We start from the raw sequence: 21,107 nt of genomic DNA, 5'->3' as shown, positions 1-21,107 counted from the left end.
TGGTGTTTATGGGCCATTAAGTGACACTCCCACACCGCACAACCCTGCGCTTATTGCCCCAACGAACAGCCTTGTCCACTGAGTCAACCAGCTCTTTTACAATAGCTGTTTTAACTTGTTCATCATGCAGAGTTTTCTTGTTGTTATTTTGATCGCCGCTCTTTGCTGTAATTATAGCAACTACCAAATCGAAATTGGCATGACAAGTACCCACACCTCACCACACCCAAGTGACACCTAGTTTTTTGTGTTGTGTTTGTCTTTCAACAGAATGGTTGAGCCCAGCCCTACAGCACTGCACCTCCACTCTGGCGGGGATGTCAGCATGGCGTGTGTTGGTGTCAAAGTAGAACAGGAGGAGTCCGGCGGAGGGGTCGGAGTCGGAGTCATTACCAATGCTGAACCTCCTAAGAGGTCTCCCTCGCGTGATTGGTCAGGAAATCATCCACTGGAGGCCCGCCAATTGACCCCACCACTGTCCCGCTCCCCTTCAGGTAAGGATATTACGAAAGGCATGACAGAGGGAGAAAGGTTGTCGACAGGCATTTAAGGAAATGTCGGAAGTGTCCAGTGGTGGGCCGTCAGGGCCAGCAAGGCCTTCTCTACTGGCCTAAACATCATCAGAATATACATTTAATTTTTATATATTTTTTCAAATATGTATTAAATAGTCTATTCTCTTCATTTCATAGCTTTCCTCTTGGTTGCGCTGCTTCCAGCCTCAGATTGGAGATTTGGAGGGCTGGCCTTTATGTTAGAGCTTTTATCCAATCATATTTCAGCCATAATGTGTTGCCAGGGTCCAAGAAATCTGCCCTTAGGCCTTCAGAATCAACAGTGCGGGCACCTGTAGCTTAAAGTGAATGGAGACAAAACTGTGGCGTTAACCAATCAGATTTCGAGTTGGGGACACTGGGGCCAGCTAGCAGGCGTACGATAACGTCAGCACGTGCACGTCTTTTGATTGGATACGCACTATTGAGAGGCAGAGCTATGCAGAGCTAGCTAACTTTGAACGAGCTAATTTGTATAGATTTCTACAAGCTGTTTTTTTTAACCCACAATGGCTGAAGGAGGAGAAGAGATCGATTTGGTCGCAGATATAATTACGCCATTTTGAAGACAAACTTTTCAAGAAAAGACAGACATCGTGAGAAAAGAACGGCCAACCCCGACGCTAGCGAGCCTATCACAGCTGGGAAAAGGGTTTGTCCTCCACTTTCAAATCACTAACTACGAGCGGTACCCCCGGCTCACAGCCTCCGAGAGGCACTGCACATTGTACTGCTGGGAATGTCCTGCTATTTACAACTAAATGTTTCGTAAATATTAATATAACTCTGTTGTTAGGGTGATGCAACGTCCGGTTATACTGCATTTCTGTCTAAATGTATAGTTTCTAGAGCCATGGCGTCATAATGATGGTATTAAGAGGTGGACTAATTCAGGTAGGACTGTGTAGGACATCACTGAAGGCCTAGGTGGGAAATGCACGACCCGCCATTGGAAGTGTCACATATTGATATGTCCAACTAAAACATGTACTTTTCCTTATTCTGCTGTGATGCTTTGTCAGTTGACAGTCTCTTTCTGTGCCCTGACAGGAGGGCTCTCCAGGTAAGGAGCTGCCTCACAGGCTGAGCCCCATACGACTGAAGGACGCCAGGACACATGGTAGACCAGAAGGACAATCCAACTTCAAGGAAGGTCTGTCTAAACTCTTACCACAGTCTCTCATTCAAAGAAGCTGTCCTAGTATGAATCATTTGATGACTAGCACCTTGCCACAAGTATAGAACTGAATGAATTGATATGAAATTTGTTTTTTAGAGAAATATCATGACAACTATTGGACTGACCTTGCAAAATTTACAGATATGCACGGCCCCTAGAAGATACATTTGAATCCCTTTGGTGATCTCCTTAATTTTCCTGTAGCATCATCAGGTCATATTTCCCTTTGCCTAAAACATTGGTTTATGATGAAATACCTGCAAAACTCCAGCTTGACTTTGTGTTGACATGTTAGCATTATCATTGTGAGCATGTTAGCATGTTGACGTTAGCATTTAGCTCAACTCACACAGGCCTATGGGTTACGACATGGGAAGTCGTGTACACCATCCTTGCTTGGTATATGCTTGGTGTTCAGATAGTTAAGTCGTGAGAACGCCACTGCTAGTCAATGGCATGTCCGCGTCTCGAAGCCACCAAAGCTAACAATTTAGCAAGCTAGCAAGTAGTTAACGTAATGCAGGAAGTGCAAAGACATAATAACAGAAGAAAAAGATGAGGCCATTGAGTATATCAACATTTTTCTCAGTCATATTATACATTTACGAAGAAAAAATCTATATGACTAAAATTTTAATAAATTCACTTATATATTAACTAACCCTAACCATCCACCAAAAAAATAAACTGAACCATGGCCTACGCTATTTCTGAAAACATCAGCAAGCACATCACAACAGGCAGCATATGATAACATTGTATACACCACAGTTATTGCTGTGATCTGACAACACAGCAACATCGCTACAACGAAGTCTGAAACATGAAAATGAGATCCAGGTCAAAAATAAAATATAATTATGTTTTAATATTTAAACCTGCACTGTTTAAAGTCAGTGGGTTGACATTATTCTCACGGTACAAATGTTTGTTTGAGACAATCTCAGTGACATTTGTTGCAGTCCATTCATCTCAGTGTGGAGTCAGTGAGGGCAGTACCACTGGGAGACGCAGCAAACGCCACAGTTGGACATTTTCCACTCTTTCCTGCTTCCTTTATAGGGCCTTTAATATTTAATGTGCAAACATTGATCAAACCAATGACAGTTGATGCACAATGTTTTAAAACAGGTTGTTTCTACAGCACTCAGTAGCATGAGAGACTGTAAACTGACTTGTGTTTGGATCTGCACTTAATTCACCTCAACATGTACTCACCATTCACCTCAATATTGGATTTTGAAACATTGGTATCAGTTTTATTTTCTTCTATGGGAGTCTTTCTCTCCTACTCACACACATGTCTATACAATTTTCTCACGGACTTTGACGACTCCATATTTTATGCGTTTAAGTGCACTACGTTCTGCTGCTATTCAGCATTAAACAATGCAGTCTGCTGAAAATCGAAGCGTAGATGTGACAGTTTGTCTATCGAAGCGAGGGTTGGTTCCTGAATGGGTTCGGGGGGATCATGTTGTTTTTATTTATTTTTTAACTGATTTTGTTCAATCCCTCACATATGGAGTAAAAGGCTGCTCTCTGATAAACTCTCCCTGCGCTCAAGTCTTTCACCAGCCCGCACTCCTCGCCATAAGTTTATCTCAAATTCTCTCCACCATCTGACCTTGGATTGTTCTCTGTCCAAATATCGATCCACTCAAACACTCAAAACTTCGCCCAGAAGCACAAACAACCTCTGCCCTCCGGCACCTCAAATGTCTTCTTCAATCAATGCCATTAGAAAGGCAGAGGAGAGGCTGAGAAAGTAGTTTGGTGTCAGATGGATTTTATTTGACAGAATATATTTTTCACGCCATCTAGTGTAGCCCAGTGCAGCTCTGCTGAGTACCTGTTGTGTCCTGTTAACAGTAATGCCTACTTTTGAGAAGCTGCTGAATGCTGACTGGAAGGAGAAACTTCTGGATAAAAGCACAGTGGGGGCAGGACAACTGAAAGGTCAGCTTTCAAACACTACCAACACCTTTATACCATTTATATACCACTTACATAGCATTTTTTACAATATTTTCTGCTCTTCGTCAAATATCTGCCATAGTGTTTCATTAGCCGTGATTCTCATCTGCTTTGTTAACTGAAAAATGTTTTAGAACAGTTTTTACACATTTCAAAAGGCTGTGTGCAGTAATTTGGTACACCACTGCTTGGATAATTTTGCTGTCAAAATTGTTGGTTTCATCTGGTGTTCCTTCTAAAATCAGGGGGAGTTTGGACAAAAGCATAGAAACAAACAAAAATACATGTCTGGGGAGGCAGATGCAGGAGGAGAAATTATAGATATTTATCACCAGGGAGCAGACGTTCACGTTCAGGGGAGCCCCGCCTCCATCATGTCATGGTCCCTGTCCCACTGCCGTAACCACACTTACCTCTAATATGTGGTTATCTGAGTATCTCAGTATTTATTCATCTCTATTATTCCACTCTGTCTAGTCGTTGTCCTTGCTTGTAGTTTTAGCAAGTGATAAAACACACATTGGTAATATAATAAAAATAGTTTCCTCTTGTTAGAATGAGCAAGAAACCAAATAGTCATTTTTGTTATTTTACTGAATGAAATCAAGGAGAATTGTTTCAACCCAGAAAAGCTAATGTACCGTGTCTATTGTAAGATGATGATAAGGTAAAACATTTTTTGGGGGAAAATGTAGCCAGTATATAATACAGTATGTAGCGGTAGAGAAGTAAAGACCTGTTGCGGCAGAAAACAACACAATGAGAGCGGCAAGAGCGAGCCAAAACAGTAAAGTGATGGACAAACGATGAGCTGAAAGTCACTATACAACTCTGAATAATAAATATATCAATACATTGTGATGCTGAGTAAGAACAGTGTGTGGGATCTTATTTTCTCAGTATAGCCGCTTGTAATGAAATTGACAAAAGTGCTCAAGCTGATTGTTTGGAGACGGCTGACCCTTTGACCCCCTGCAGGTACCCCGGAAGCTCTGGCAGAGAAGGAGCTCCAGTTGTTGATGATGATCAACCAGCTGAGCGGTCTGAGGGAGCAGCTACTGGGAGCCCACTCTGAGCAGAGGAACATGGCCGCCCTGCTGCTGGAGAAACAGCAGCAGCAGATGGAGCTGGCTCGACAACAGCAGGAACAGGTACCACTCGCAGAACACCAGAATCCATGCGTGTGCCATCATTTTCATACAAATATACAAACTGGATGTAGCTTCCAAACACAATCCTGTGTGCCAACTTAAAGACTAAGGAATCCCATGAACTAAAAGTCCCTCCTGTGCATTCCTGTTTGTGTTTTGACTGCATGTATGTAGGCATGAAGACTTGCCAGGTTAGAATGGAAAGCGATCTTTGTTCAAGATATTATTTTTGAACACAAAGAGACAACATGTTCTTTGAAGTTCCCTGCTGCACGATGGAGATGTTTGAATGGATGTTAGTGCAGTGGTGTAAACGGAGACAGGAAATGGCAGAAGTAGAGCAAGTATCTGTTTCTACTGTATACATAAAATAAGATGAACATTTAAGAAAATTATTTTTTATTCAAATTAACCAGAAAGAAAGCACTTAACAAATACATTTTGTAATCTGTCGCTCCCTCGATTCTCCTTATCTCTCTCTTTTTTTAAGACTAAATAGAAACTCAACCTCATTTTTGTTATGACATAACTTTCATTTAAAAGTCCGTTACATTAGAAGTAATTCTCATCCCTTATCCTAATACCGATCGTAATGACTGTTGGCGTTTACTTGCAGTCTGAATTGTGCTGGACATATGTTGCAGTGTGGTTTGAACACACTAAGCACTTAAAATAGTACTCCACCAATTCATTTTTTAAACTTCTATAACATTGTTATATTTATAATATTGTTAACAGTTGAGAGTTAAGTTCATTTTTTATTCCACTGCACATATTCTTCTTCCTTGTCAAAACCTAGCGCCTACTTTACCCACAAAGCAACGCGGCCGATTCAGGTCAATATCATTTAAATATACACAATGTAGTAATGCATGCAAGCTCTGTACTAAAATAAGTATAATTTAATTATCATTGCAGTATCAATGTAGTATATATTAATTAGTAGAACTTTTGTAAGTATGTAATTGTGATTCTGACAGTGGAGCCGGATCATGGTCACCTCCACTGTGTGCACTTGTTTGCCACACGCATACAATACGTGACGTGTGTGAGAATGAACATGCCTTGTGTCTCAGATTGCCAAGCAACAGCAGCAGCTGATCCAGCAGCAGCACAAGATCAACCTGCTCCAGCAGCAGATCCAGGTCAGCTGCCCTCACAACCTTCAGATGTCTTCACATACGAGCAGCACGAGCATCAGATCATAATTACAAGTGACACTGAAACCTGTCTTTCAGACAAAATGAGGCAAGAGCTTTTCTGTAAGGTGTATTTGTGCTACCATGTCCCAGCAGGTGAACATGCCCTACGTGATGATCCCGGCCTTCCACCCCAGCACCCAGTCCCTCCAGGTCACCGCTGACTCCCAGATGACCTTGCCATTGCAACCAATCCCCTGCAAGCCAGGTGAGTCATCAAGCTAGCAGAGAGGTTCCAGCCTTGGGAAGGGTTGAGTTGGGAAACACTGGCTCCCATGAAACCATAAATCCATTGTTGGAATGGCAAAATTAAAATAGTACCTCCAACAACATTGGCTGACTATTAAAATAATAAGCTATTAAGAGAAGATCAAGGTGATCTTATAATTAGATTTTTAAATGTGTTGATAGTGTTTTAAGGTTACCAGCTATTTACATTCTTGATTAGAACATGTGGTACTAGATTCAGTGCCATGCTAATGTTCTGACGGCCCATTACTCTGAAGCCCCATTAGTAGTAGGGCAGGTCAGGCCTTGGCCATAGTAGGGACAACATTGGGAAGGTCTGATGAAGTCATTCTGCCTAATAATTAGCCATGTTTGTAACTTTTGCCCTTTGTTATCGGGTCTGTTGGACTAAAGTGCAGTCTCTCTGCAGTTAAGCTAAATGGTCTCCATGGTTTCTATCCAAATGTAGAGCAAATCTGAATCGAATATTAAGAGAATTGAAAATGCAAATGAATGTGGATGAAAATCCACTACTGTTATTTGAATATTAGTAGATGGGTCGAGATAATCCGTTCGTGTGCCACTGCAACAAGATGACTAACCAAAAAAGTCAAACGTCAAACAAACAATAACTTTTGAAAACCTGTTGAAAATATGTCATTTCTGTTTCATGTATTTGTTTGAGGAAGGTTATAGTCTCCTCATCGCTCAACTCAGATCAGCTGTGTTGTGGTCGGCCTCGGGTCTTTACCTTCGCACGGCAACGCTAAATTCAAAATTTGCTCTAATGCTTGTCTCTGTTTGAGTTTGAACTACAAGATGACAGTGCTGCTGCAAAGCACCTGTGCGATTAAGTTTCACCTTTTCCGATCTTTCAATTTAACTTGGTTAACAATGTTAAAATATAAATTCATAGAATATATGAATCTTGATTCATAATAGGCTCAACAATTTAATACTCAAAAGTTTCCTTCCACTATGCCTTTAGTGCTGGGAACAGCCTCTTACATTCTCTGTAGACACTCCAAAAACGTTGCCAGCTCCACAAGTTGTCAGCTCCATTCTGCAATGTCTTGGAAAGTGTTTAAAAAAACAAACATATGTATGCACTTTAACTCAAGGCCTACTTTAAAGGGAAAGGAAAGGCATCTTGGAGGTACAAATGCAGACTTCAGTTGAACACTACGGTTGATAGTAGCATTCACACACTCATGTTTGTGCAGTTAGCAGCTTTGTGCAGTCTTTGTTTCACAAGTCTTAAAAGCTGTTCTTGTGGTTGACCTTGTCTACTCTATTTTTTTCAAACATAAAAGACACAAGGCCAGTCTTTAAACATTTAAGGAATTTAATGATAGCCATTCATTTGCTTTTGTGCGAGTGCTTTAGAATGTTTTCACAGATACATGTAAAGAATTAAAAAGGTGGAAGAGCTCAGCTATAGCCAAACATGTGAGGTTGTCTTTTATTTTAACGGTATGGAGAAAGTAAGGCGCTCTCTTATTTCATTTCCTTTTGGCAGTGTCTTCTATTAGTTTCTATATTTGCGTATCACTTCATAGTCAACTGGACATTGTATTTTGGGGATCTTCCCTGGAAGTCCAAACTTAATGCTATCACTAAAACATTCTCTACTCCAGAATGAGCTCCATGTCTCATATTTATTTACATTTTTCAAGAATTCACGTTTGAATTAATGAGAATGTAATTTGTTCAAATGTATCTTAACACAACCCAAGCCTAATCATAAAGTACATTGTAAAATTGATGCTTGTTCCATTAATTTGCAGTGCGCCTTACCTGGGTGACACGCTAACACCAGACTCCTTCGTTGTTGTGCTTATGTTAAGACTGTTAAAATATCAAAAGTCAGAAAACCACCTTTAAGTCAATTTTGCCATATTTTGTTTTATAGCTATCCCTTTAATATCTTAGGCAGTATTAGTCTAACATATCTTAGTGCTAATGTTGGTTTCAAGGTTAAGTTGCATTAATGATCAAGAACCTTGATTTGTTAAGTATTTAATTAATGGGTTTAATCTAAACATAGATTAACAATTTATGGAAAGACCAAGCAAATATATTCTAAAAACATTATTTAAATTATTATTATTATTATTATTATTATTATTATTATTAAAATGATAAATTATTATTATATATCTAATTTTTTTGTTTGTTTGTTTTTTGTCAAGTCAAAAGTATAAAGTTATAAAATGTGTAATTCGAATCTGCCAGGAGTCCAAGTCATGTGACACGAGTGCACATCTCTGCAATGTGGCATGTCATTTATACGTAACATATGTGCTTTGTTGTTGTCGTACGTAAGGTCAAAGTAAAGGAAACAGATGAAAAGGGAAAGTATACAAAGTGTAAACTATAAAGAAACTACGGTGTGTGTGTGTGTGTGAGTGCAGGAGGGTCACTGACCGTTCAGCTAGCTGTGTGCTGCCGTCACACTTACTTACCGTTAGCTAGTGAGTGCTAACAGTCACCACACTTTGTGTTCCATGGCAACTTCGATCCAATCAGAGTAACACAGGTGTCTGAGTGCTCATGTTTTCATACATAACCTTTTTACTTGCCACAGCAGTGGACTACCAAATGCAGCTGCTGCCGAACCCTCACCCCACCCCTGCCAAGAGGAGCAGTGGCTCCTTCCGACAGGTACAATATTACTACCCGAACCCATATGTGTTGTGTGTCAGACATTTCTAATGTTCATCTCAATGTAACACACATTTTTAATACTTTTCAAACAAATTATCAGATGGATTTGAAATTCAAACAAGATTTTGTAATCAACAACATTTTGATTAGTAAATATAATTTAATTACATATGTGTTTCAGCTACTGTAACATGGAACTAGTTACCCCCCAACACTGTACAATATTTATCTAAAATGCAACAGCAACTCATGGCAATGAGTGTATACTGTATGTGTGTGTTTTAAGGGATGTTAAAGACAGTAATTCCCTTAAGATTAAACAAATAATGTGTGTGTGTGTGTGTGTGTGTGTGTGTGTGTGTGTGTGTGTGTGTGTGTGTGTGTGTGTGTGTGTGTGTGTGTGTGTGTGTGTGTGTGTGTGTGTGTGTGTGTGTGTGTGTGTGTGTGTGTGTAATGTATTTGCACGGCTGGTTCTCAAGCAGAGATAGACCAACACAGCTTAAGACAAAAGAGCAAGAGACGCTACAAAGGTGTGACAGATGTGCTCCGACATGCCAAATCTGCCGTGCATAACCGGAATACATGCACACCCTCGCCCTTTGCGGTTGCGTCTGAATGTGTGCAAGTGGCCCCACCCCTGCTCATCTGCTTTCACTGTGTGTGCAGGAAGCCAGTCAGCCCTTGAATCTGACCTCCAAGCCCAAGGGGCTGGAGCTGGGGAAAACACCCAGTCCGCAGAGCCTGGAGCTGGGATCGCTGGTGCTGCACGGAGCCTACAGGCCCAGAGATCTGCAGAGAGAAGTGTCCCGCAGCCCGCCGCGCTCTGCCCTCAGTAAGTTACACTGCTGTGATCCCAAGAGGGAGGGGGGAACTGTTGCATCCCCACATCTCCTCTAAGATGCTCAACTCTACTTTATATATTTATATACCACCTTTCATACAATCATACAAAGTGCTTCACATAGAAAACAACTGAAATAAATAACATTTTGCATTTTGACTAAAAAATTATATTAATGAAATGAAAAAAAAACAATAGATAAAAGCCAAAAGATAGAGCTATTACATTACTCCAAATTAAAAGATAGGTATTTAATTTCCTTTAAAAAAAAACATTGTAATACACAGAGCCAGTGAGTTCCACAGAACAACAGAAGGCACTCTGACCGGCACTTTTATGGAACGCATGAGCAACATCAGTTGTGGGACCTTTAGTGATTTGGCTGGAATATACATTTAAAATAAAATCTCTGGTGTATGCAGGAGCAGGGTAATTAAAGCTTCATAGCCACACCTGTTGACTCAACCCAAAGCTTTCACATGTGGTGTCTTGTAGCTCTTTCCCTAAAAACTTCATATACTGCAAAGAAAGCAATGCATTTTACATTTCAGATGGAGAAAAGGAAGGTTAGCATTAGTACCAACATAGACAATATGAGAGTGCAGTCTGCAGAAACTCCCAAGAAGAAGAAATAGCGCCGCTCATTGACACCACATGAACGTGCTCTTGGCAACACCATTGGCAGCAGTTATACTGAAAGCAGGAACTTCGGGTTTTAACTTTAAAAATGCTGAAGAAACAAACGGAGGCTAGGTCCCCCATATTTGTTTATGTCGTCCTCAAACTATGATTTTGTTTTCAGGTTTTCTCGGAGACGGCGATGTGGTCACCCAGGCCATCCATGATGCCCAGCAGCTCCTCAGGGGCCACAGCACCGGAGGGCAGGAGAGGGAGAGAGATGGTGGAGGAAAGATGGTGAGCGGATGTCTAAACTGTCCCAAGGTTTCTGTTCAGAGCCCCTTTGAAACATGCACCCCCCGTAAATATGACGGCAAATTTACATGTCTGAAGACGCTTTAGCATAAAAGTCATGAAGACAGCAGCGAGACGAGACGTGCCCAGGGGGAATGTAGATGTGTGTCAAAGTTACCTGACTCTTCTTCATATGTCTTTACTCTTCCCTCTCTCTTTCTCTATTACTTTTTTGCTTAACTTTTTCTTGCAAATATCAAGCACATTTGAAATCAAATTTGTCTGGTTGTCACTGACCTTTTAAATGTATTTTAGCGGTTACACAAATAATCCCTGCTCTTTATCTTAAGGCTCACTGGTTCTGTCTTTACCAGCACAGGAAGCTTCTTTCCGTAGCTCTACCTTTTGTTCTCTACAAAGTCGCAAACTAGCCGATCGAGGCAGCGGCAGACCAGCAGACTCCCGTGTTCTGCCAGGTAACATGACTATATGACAGCAAGGTGAAGTGGTGAACATATTCTAAATATAGTCTACACTTCAACTGATATTGAAGGTGGACGGCTGAAATACGTTTTGCTGCGGCCCCCGTCCACAGCAGTACATTGCTCAGCTTCTGTGCCGTCTGTTTCTACAAAGTGGGGAGTGCCGACCCCCATCCACTGTAAGGAATACACTGACTGTGGATAAAGACATCATACACTTCAAACTATTCCTTGAATGCAATTACATGGAGTTTGTAATGCAAATACCATCTTGGTGAACAAACTGGATATGAGGAAACGCTCAGTCTGTCTCTCGTCCTCTGACTGACATCGAGGGGTCTAATGGGGGGGGGGTCAGAGTCCGGTTTAGGGTTTCAGGGAGTCATGCTTCTCCTGAGGATTTAGCCGATGGAAGAATATCCCAGCTGCACAGAAGCACATTGTAATAACTTAGTATTATTGGTGTTGCCTTCTGGAAAGTAAACACTGTCTGGAAAAGACAAAGAAGTTATGTGTCTGTTGTTTCTATTATTAGTAATTGAAAAGGGTATTCAGTATCCCCTGACAAAGATGCTATCGACTGCTGTTATTCTTCTTTGTGCGAATGCAGTCATGCACTACTGTGAAAAAGTACAAAATGTTTGCACACAAGACTTCAGTCGTAAATGTGAAGCAAAATAGAAAAAAAATATTGTTCTACTTTCGCTTGTTGCCATCGTCTATAAATTGACATTACATATTCTGTCTGGACCCCGACTGTACAAACCCTGGCTGTTATTTTTTGTTTTGGTTCTTGTAAAAATTGTCTTCTATTCTGGTCTTGGTTTTCATTCTCTGAGGTGGCTGATACTTTGGTCTCAGCCTCGTCCTGCAGCAACAGCTGTTGCAGCCTCACAATGCCACAAAGGCCTCAGTGTGGCATTGAGAGAGCCACCTGCCCTCCCTCTTTGTCCACAGTAATACTGTACTCTGTGGCTCTCCTCCATTATCCTGCTGCATCTCTCCTCCGCTGCTGCTGCTGCTTTATCACAAACACTGATGACTGACCTCTTTTGGTGTTACACTCCCTCGTATGGGGATGAATAATGTTTTACATCACGGGAATGGATGATGGATGGTGTGATAGTTTTGCAGATACTAAGTTGTTACATTCCCAACTCTGCCTTTTCTCCTTCACCTCTCCTCCCTCAAACAATAAACACCATTCTTCCTCCTCCGTGGCGTTGTCATTTCCTCCCTTTGCATTTACAGCTCTGCATTTAAACAGCAGCTGATATGAGCAGCGTGCAGTTTCTTTACCTTAAATAGCACTCTATGAAACATATGCGTGCCTTGAACACGCCCCCCTTGGACATCGGGTCATCTTTTTACTGCAGGCAAAATTCAAATTGTCTCTTTGTGCTCGAGTGTGAATATTTGTGTGGCTTAACTGCATGTCTGACTTCATCTGTCTTTGTCTTTTTTCATGTCTTCAGGAGTATAAAAATTCTCCCCGCAGCGAGAGAATCTCTCACTCGGAGCGGGGCGAGGAGCACCTCAGCAGTGACTCTGAGGGTAGGTGTCCCTAATAACAATGTTTGAATAGCAATGTGTTCAATTCAACAACTTTATATTTCAAAGGCAGTTTACTATACTAGTTATTATTAGAAAAATAAGTTTTATTATTACCGCCTCAGAATATCAGATTGACATTTTAATATCCCAAGATAACTTCCAGCACCACCTCCATGTTTAGCATCTTTAATGAAAAACAGGACTTAAGTTTTCATTACACACTCAGGATGGAGAATGTGCAGTACAACAGTTATTATGCCAGAAATCATTTTAAAAAAATGATACATGCTGTACATATTGAACTATTTACATTGTGTACATACTCGCTCTACTTCCAACCTCTCCTGTTAGCAGTCTGCACTTCAGGCCAAGGCTTACTGACTTTTTGTCACCTGACTGTGGAGTCATCCCTATGTTTACAGGGCATGTGTGCCAGTGATATAAACTATATAAATATAAACATGTCTCAGATGAGGGTTATCTTCAAAGTTCAAATTGCAAAATAATGAAAGGGGAGGTGGATTTTTCGAAAGCAGTTTGAATGGTACAAATCCATTCAGCCACTGTGGAGATAAATGCTAGATGTCAAAAGTCAGGAAAACCGTGTTGCCCGCAGATTTAAGGTCATATAAACTGTATGTGGGTGATTGCAACATATTCACCCGGGGAAACCTACACTGAACATTTAGCCAAAAGAAAAAAGCATTGGTGAGAACATAGAGCCTTCTGAAATGTCTCCTTAAGAGGTTATTGAACGCAGAGAACTGTTGTTCTCAGTCCAAGGCCTCCTAGTTGCGCTGCAGACTTTAGTGTTCTTTACAGGATCTTGTTCTTGCAAACGTTATGTTTTTGGAGTAAATTGAAATAATACATGAAGCATAAAGAGATTTTGATGAATTGTTTTAAGCTTAGATTTGGTTATTTGTCCTGACTGAAGAGTTCAAGGACCGTCAGAAATGGGAAAATCCGACAATAATTTTCAGTATTTTACAGTTTCTGGCTATGATAAAGATAAATGCTGTCAACTTGGCGCTTTAATGCACCTTTCAAACCCGGGTTGTGGGGTTCAGAGGGTTAATAACCAGGTGAGGTAACTGAAAAGGTTAACAACAAGATAAAAAGAGACACATTTATTGAGTAACATATTCCTAACCCAGCAGTTTGGTGTGCTGCTCTGACTGCAGTTCTCTTTTCTGTAGGTGCCCTGCCCATCTCTGTCCCAGGCAGCTACGCTGAGACCCGGCCCCCTCCCTCCTCCGGCCACATCAAGAGACCCATGAATGCCTTCATGGTGTGGGCCAAGGACGAGCGCAGGAGGATCCTGCAGGCCTTCCCCGACATGCACAACTCCTCCATCAGCAAGATCCTGGGTGAGCTCAGCACTGGGTGGGGGTGGGGGCTCTATTCTGAGATACTGCCTGGCACATGTGAGGGCACGGACAGCCACCTGCTTGTCCTATCAGACAAACACACACACACACACACACACACACACACACACACACACACACACACACACACACACACACACACACACACACACACACACACACTGTCCTGAATCTTTCCTTGGACCAAACATTTACATTCCATTCTATTGTGGAGAGCTTGTTGTTGGGAGCAACCACCCTTCACACACACAGACATGCAGACGTGCACACACAGACATGCAGACGTGCACACACAGACATGCAGACGTGCACACACCCATGCATGCAAATGATCATATAGTCATTATAAACCTCTAATCTTAAATACACACTTTTATTACTAATTACTGCGCTCTGCAGCGGTAAGTACAACACTAAGTACTATTTACTTATTACATACTGTATCTCGATGTACAGAGAATTGTTTTCTCTCATACACTCAACAATGGTGGATCGTTGAGATCCATGGTTGTGTCGGTTTCACATCAATCACTCCAGCAGCTTATGTCACAGCACGAGGAACTCAACCAATCACATCATCTTACGTCTAAATAAAGTACCACAACAAGTACTACAAAATATTATGATGGCAACTTTTAATTTATGAGTAGACCATGAAAAAGCAACATTAAAGGAAAACTTCACCACCAGAATGATCATTTTTATATCATTTAATGACCCCGAGTTATTTTAACTTCTTTACGAAGTTTAGTTTTTGGATTACCTGTGGACATTTAGTTTGTTGATGTATTTAAAAAAAAAATATATATATATATGTTTTTAAGGGCACTGGAGATGGCAGTGCAGATCTAACGGTGTTAAATAAATGTTCATTTAGGTTCAGCAACTTTGTGCCTCATTTGTTCTGATTATTAAGTTGTTGTATTTTATCAGATGCAAAAAAAACACAATATATCTGCATCATATATCTGCCGCCCGTCTCTCTAAATATCGACTGAAACTCTAAGCTGAATAAACATTTTGAGCAGGACTTTCTGCTAGAAAACTGTAACTGAACTGGTCTCCGTTGTGCCTTTACTCTTTCCCTCCTCCGTCTTCAGGCTCCAGGTGGAAGGGCATGTCCAACCAGGAGAAGCAGCCTTACTATGAAGAACAGGCGAGGCTGAGCAGGCAGCATCTGGAGCGCTACCCTGACTACAAGTACAAACCCCGGCCCAAACGGACTTGCATCGTGGAGGGACGGAGGCTGAGGGTGGGCGAGTACAAGGCCATGATGAAGAACCGCCGCCAGGAGCAGAGAGCAACCTACACGCACAGGTAGAAAGCATTATCGCACAGAGACCAACGTGATGCGCACAACTTTTAAAAAATGCGAGAGAGTTTGTCCCTGGCAGACAACACTGACAATTTACTCCATTGACAAGTTTTCTCTGCACCTCCACACGTCGTAGACAATGCCTGCAGCTCCCAAAGTTCTTTTATTCTTGAAAACACACAAACAAAATGGAGTATTGATACCGCAGCTGGGCTGTATTTCACTCTGTCCTCGACGATGAATAGCATCCCCCGCCATTGTTCCCTCTAACTCCTCCAACTAGTTAAGCTGGAGGAGTTGGAGGTTGGAACTGTCAACAGTGGTTGGTTTTGAGTGTTTTTCTGTTTCAGTGTTTTCCTTTGACTCCACCTCTTTTCTCTGTTAGACTCTTTAGAAATAAAATGTCAATATCAGAATGGCCTTAAACTTCGTTTCTGATATTTTTATTCAAACCAGTTTTCTTCAGAGATTAAATGCACCTTGGGAATTATGTATTACACTTTCCCTTTCTGCACACATGCGTGTACCTTCGACATTGAATCAAACAGCTGGATGCATTTTCTTCATCTTTCTGACAAAACATTTTTTTCTCCTTTTGAAAAATGCAATAAGGTCGAATTTCCACTGCATGGTGCGGCTCTACTCGACTCGAGTGGAAAAATAAAATATGATGGTAGTTTGCTATTTACAAACGCCGGGTCTGTGACGACTTTCTCTGACCAATCGGTGGTCGGCAGTGTTTTAACGTCACCTGTTAGTATCGTAATTCACCTGCTAAAACAAAGATGAAAACTTACTTAGAACCTTAGAAGAAAAATTCTGGCAATCATTCTTGAATCATAAACACAGGAGACAATGTTTATAGTTCAGACTTAGAAAAATGGAACACCAGAATATTTGTTTCTCAGAGCTTCCACAGAAGTTATGTCAATAGAAACCGATTCATCCTGCAGTCTCATTATACACGTTTCACTTCCTGTCTTTTCAGTCAAACAGAACCACAGCAGATCCACTACTCCCACAGTGATGGCCAGTACCCGGGCGGCGCCGGCTCGGTCTCGGTAGCAAACATGCCCTTTCACCCTGCTTTGCTGGAGCACTACCTGCCGCAGGTCCCCCCCACGCTGCGTCGAGCGGAGGGCCAGGCCACACCTACCTCCCTACCCAGAGAGAGAGAGAGGGAGCGAGAGAGGGAGCGCCCTCCGTACAGCGAGGGAGAAGAAAGCGACAGGGGAGAGAGGAGTGAGGGGGAACTGGTGCTCCTGACAGACTGAAAAGGGGGGTGGGGGGTGGGAGAGGGGGGGAAAATGGAGTTGAGGGATGAGAGGGGAGGGGAGCTGAGGAGGAAGGGTGCTCAGAGAAGAAAAATGGAGGATGAGAAAACGTCAGTCACACCGTAAATGAGTTGTTTTCAGTGAAACTCTGCCCCACACACACACACACACAAACACACACACACACACACGTATAGGCGAGCTCTTATCATTTCCCTTCATTGACATGTCATCAGCTGCTTTGTTTCAGAATACAGAAGTCATATTTGAATTCATAATCTAGCAGGTGTATCCTTTAATCCCTTATGCTTCTTCTTTTCCTCCCATATTGACTTAAGACAAACTAAACGCACCATAGGGGTTAGATTCATTGGAGGAAAAGTTTCAATCGAATCCCTGTTTCCACCTGTTGGACAGCTAAGTAACTTCTCTGTGAAGCAACAGGCCAGTGATGGAGCGGTATGTTATCAGTATGTCAGTATTGCCCCCTGCTGGTGAAGGCTGGTTATTACTTAATGAAAACACCTGGAGGAGGAGACTCCCTCTCTGCTCATCTGAACTAAAATAATCTTTTAAAAAGAACACTGACTGTTGCTAAAACATTACATGTAAACAACTTACGGCATAGGTGGATAGTGTGCCACCTGGAATTTAGCAAATTATAAGACTCCAATTCAAATGTTATCTTTATTTTAAAACTTTCTGAGATCGAAGGTGTATTTCAGCGATTTAGTTTTGCACTTCTATAAAGATGGGGGGGGGGGCTCAGATTTAAAAAGGAATAGTCCAATTCAAAGCAGCAGAGGCTGAGCTAACCCTGACTTTCAGTCCGCAGTGTGGTTCAAGCTCCAAATACACTGGATCCTACACTTCCCATGATGCAACTTCACAAAGTGTTACAAAACAAGACATTTAAGGATCTTGGGCTTTGGGAAACACTGATCGACATTTTTTTCACTCTTTTATGACATTTTGCAACTTATCGATTTATCAAGAAAAGCATGGACAGATTGATGGAGTTGCAGCCCGAGCAGGTGTCAGTCATTGCTTCACATACATTTATTGACTCTCAAGAGTATTCGGTGTGGTAAATGTTCCAGTCAAGGCGAGAGAAGTTTATTTCTATAGCACATTTCACACACAAAGGTAATTCAAAGTGCTTTACATAATGCATAAAAAAAAAATACAATTATTAAAATGCTCATTTCAAAGGATGGAAATCTATCAAAATAATAGAAACTATTTGTAGTTGAGCGATCTCTCACTGCACGTAATAGTTTTCCATCAGACTGCCCATGATATCATTTTGAAGATGTTGCCTCCCAGGTAATGTACAGTAAATTAACAATCTTACCCTCCTCTTCTTCGTCCGCCCACATCACACTGTTCAGTTGAGCTGTGCTGTATCTGCTGTATCTCTGTGTGTATCAGTTGACCTAACCCTTACATATTTTTTTATACCTCTGTGTTTGCTTCTTTGAGTGTTAATTGATTGTTGTGTTGAGCACCTCCTATCTGTCAATCGGAATGTCAGTTTGTTTTTTTGCTGCTTTTGAGATGCAGTACTGCAGAAAATATCCACATCTTAAATCTATATACACACACACACACACACACACACACACACACACATATTCAATCAAAAATGACATTTATCAGGAATTGTCATTTTCTTGGTACTAGTGCATCGGGCCTTGTTCCAAGATGTTGGAATGGAATTAGTTTCACATTTAAAGGTAAAACAAAATAACATTTTTGCAGTGACAGATCGATCGACTTCTTATTAGAATTAAGGTGAAGTTCCTTCTGAATAGGCTAAACTTGTCTTCTTATTTCATCAGTTCCACAGACATCTAATCACATGTCACATGTTGTTCATTGTTAGGATGTAACGTTACTCTTTAACGGTGGCTACAGATATGGAGAAAAGGTCAATTAATGGTTATGAGCTGTTGACAGTGCTCCCCAAAGTAATAAGAATAGAAATAGAAACAAACGTTTTGGGTGACTGAACTACTGTTTACCACTGTTTAACTTCACGAGAACACAGAAACCAAAATTATCCACGAGTCCTCAGTGCATTGTTGGCTGTGGGGCTTCACGCTCTCAATTCAGCTCGCTGAGTGATATTAGGCTCCATGTTAGCACTTACCATACACTATGTTCTTTGATAGTATGGCTGCAATTACAGATGGTTGAAGTAAATGTATTGGCATGCTCATTGTTTTAAAGGTATGCTGACAGTTTGTGTTGTAAAGGCACACAAGCTTGTAAAAGTAATATGTGTTGCTGTTAGCTGTGTGGACAGACATGCTAATTTGACATCATGCTGCAAACAGTATTTATTTATGAAATGGTAAGCTAGTGCTCAGAGTGCTGCAGGGATGATTCATTTGTTCCCTCAACAAAAAGCCAAATGGGATTTTTTGATTTTGGATTACTGCAGAAAATAATCTATAAATGGACTACTTACATATTTTCTTCAGCAAGATAATCTTCACAAATGCAACACCACTTGTATGATTTTTGAAGAGTAAATGCAATCGCAAGGCCAAACATGAACTAGCCTACATGACTTCAATGTCAGCACCGCTGAGTAGATGAGTTTCACCGTGTTCAAATTAATTTTAATTTTCCCGACATCCTCTATCTATAGTCTCATTTAGCCACTTGTTAGCAACCACCTTTTTTAAGAATCGTAAAAGCTTCAAAATTCACGAGTGGTGTATTTACTGATGTATTTTATGCCGTAGAATAAAATGTTAAGTCTCTTAAGGTTGTGTTATCCACAGACCTTATTTCAGGAATCTAACCAAAAACTCATTCAAAAAGCCCATTGACTTCAAGACAAGGCAACTGGAAGTGCAACAATGCTGACTCATTCCTGCAGCACTCTTTTATGCTACAGTTTAGCATACACCGTCCTAAGTGACTGTAGCTTCCAAAATGTATTGAATTAGTTGACCTACAAGCTTTAAAGTCAAAGTAATTTGAATTGAACGGTGGTGTCACACCGAAATCACTGCTCAGCGGATGAATATGAGGTTGCGTCAAATAAATTAGTGCCAGAAATAAACCTACATCATTATCCACAATATGTTTAGCTAATAGCACGTTGCCATTAGCCTGTAGCAATCTGTGGCTAGCACTTCTGAGCACATGGATAGTTTTGGTGTCTTTGTTCTCATCACTCAATAACCATATTGACCAATAGGACAAATTAACACAAACTTAGTGTACCTAAATAACACTGTTTTTAAATTAAGCAACTTTTACCTGCAAGGATGACAAATCAAAATGGCGGGAAAAGACATTTCAGACGTCGGGGTTCTGGGTTCAGGGCTGTGTAGAGTAAAGATGCTGGCTTTTGTGCGCAGAGATGGATATCAGAGGAAAATGTTTATCTTATTTTAGTGGAGACATGCTGAGGAGTCACCCGTCGTTACCCCTGCTGATGTAAATATAGAAAGAGACTTTATTTTGTTTATAAGAGCCTGTGTAATTTAAAGGTGTACGTTTCTTTATGTTTTCAGAGTTTTGTGTTGTTTTTTTTCTTGAAAGACAATAAATTGGTTGTGCTAAATTTGTTTGGTGTGATTTCTTTTAAATAAATATGCATGTGTGTTTGAGACAGGGTTGTGTGTATCTCTCCCCACAGGCCTTTGTTCAGTTGGTTCAGTAATTACTTCGCTCCATAACTCGGGTCTCCCAGAGGTCGTTCCCAGGGCAACACACTAACTCGACTCGTTTCAGCTCATCCCTGCATTTAAACATATTAGCATGGCAGCGTATTCTTCCATGTTGTAATTTTCGCTTATATCTCTCAGCTGGTAAGTTAGCATCTAACTGATTAATGACATTGGAAAAGTCATCGGAAATCTAATTGTAATATTTTCCCTTTAGCCTACTCTTAACATGAGACTTTGAAAAGCACACAGCTGTAACTGATAACACTAATTTCAGCTGCACTCCAATCAGGCGTTACAGGTTCAGAGTATTGTGTGCGTCGTCTCACTGGAACTGATGCACCTAAATGCATCACTTCATACATCACCTGTGCGTTCTATAAGTTCATCTGTCTGCCTGTGGAAGGGTTTAAAGACTGGTTCAGGAGACTGATGCTTTCATTGTTGTTGACACTTATGTACTTTGTGTGTGTTGTGCTAATTGTTAAGGAGACACTACAGGTGAATAGGGTAACTAACATATCACCATGAAACTTCCCCAGTTGATTTACATAAATTATTTCATTTAAACATTCAAATGAGTCATTGGCTTATTAAATATGAACTTATTTTCAGAACAGAACATTTAAACATTGGATAAAGTTCAAGGTCAGCATTTTGGATATCTCTTTGTATCACTCCTTAAATCAGAAAATA

At 40.9% G+C, this 21,107-nt stretch overlaps 1 protein-coding gene across 6 annotated transcripts in view; it reads left to right on the top strand.

Moving 5' to 3' along the window:
* The window catches only part of sox13 (SRY-box transcription factor 13), a 40,444-nt gene extending 23,719 nt beyond the window's left edge, over positions 1-16,725 (top strand). For 2 of the 6 annotated variants that reach the window (XM_029430714.1, XM_029430716.1), the window contains exons 2-14: positions 271-492; positions 1,604-1,707; positions 3,607-3,693; positions 4,690-4,862; positions 5,939-6,007; positions 6,155-6,269; positions 8,877-8,953; positions 9,623-9,788; positions 10,600-10,712; positions 12,667-12,745; positions 13,945-14,115; positions 15,237-15,453; positions 16,440-16,725. In XM_029430714.1, coding sequence (XP_029286574.1) covers positions 271-492; positions 1,604-1,707; positions 3,607-3,693; positions 4,690-4,862; positions 5,939-6,007; positions 6,155-6,269; positions 8,877-8,953; positions 9,623-9,788; positions 10,600-10,712; positions 12,667-12,745; positions 13,945-14,115; positions 15,237-15,453; positions 16,440-16,725 — 1,879 coding nt within the window. Of the gene's footprint in view, positions 1-270; positions 495-1,603; positions 1,708-3,606; positions 3,694-4,689; positions 4,863-5,938; positions 6,008-6,154; positions 6,270-8,876; positions 8,954-9,622; positions 9,789-10,599; positions 10,713-12,666; positions 12,746-13,944; positions 14,116-15,236; positions 15,454-16,439 lie in introns of all 6 variants that reach the window. The other 4 variants (XM_029430715.1, XM_029430713.1, XM_029430711.1 and 1 more) reach the window with 4 other exon arrangements.
* The last annotated feature ends 4,382 nt before the right edge of the window (positions 16,726-21,107 follow it).

The sequence above is a fragment of the Cottoperca gobio genome, chromosome 5, assembly GCF_900634415.1.
Source record: "Cottoperca gobio chromosome 5, fCotGob3.1, whole genome shotgun sequence".
In the NCBI taxonomy this organism is placed as follows: domain Eukaryota; kingdom Metazoa; phylum Chordata; class Actinopteri; order Perciformes; family Bovichtidae; genus Cottoperca; species Cottoperca gobio.
The sequence above is the reverse complement of the archived record's forward strand: the minus strand, read 5'-3'. Positions and strand labels throughout refer to the sequence as shown.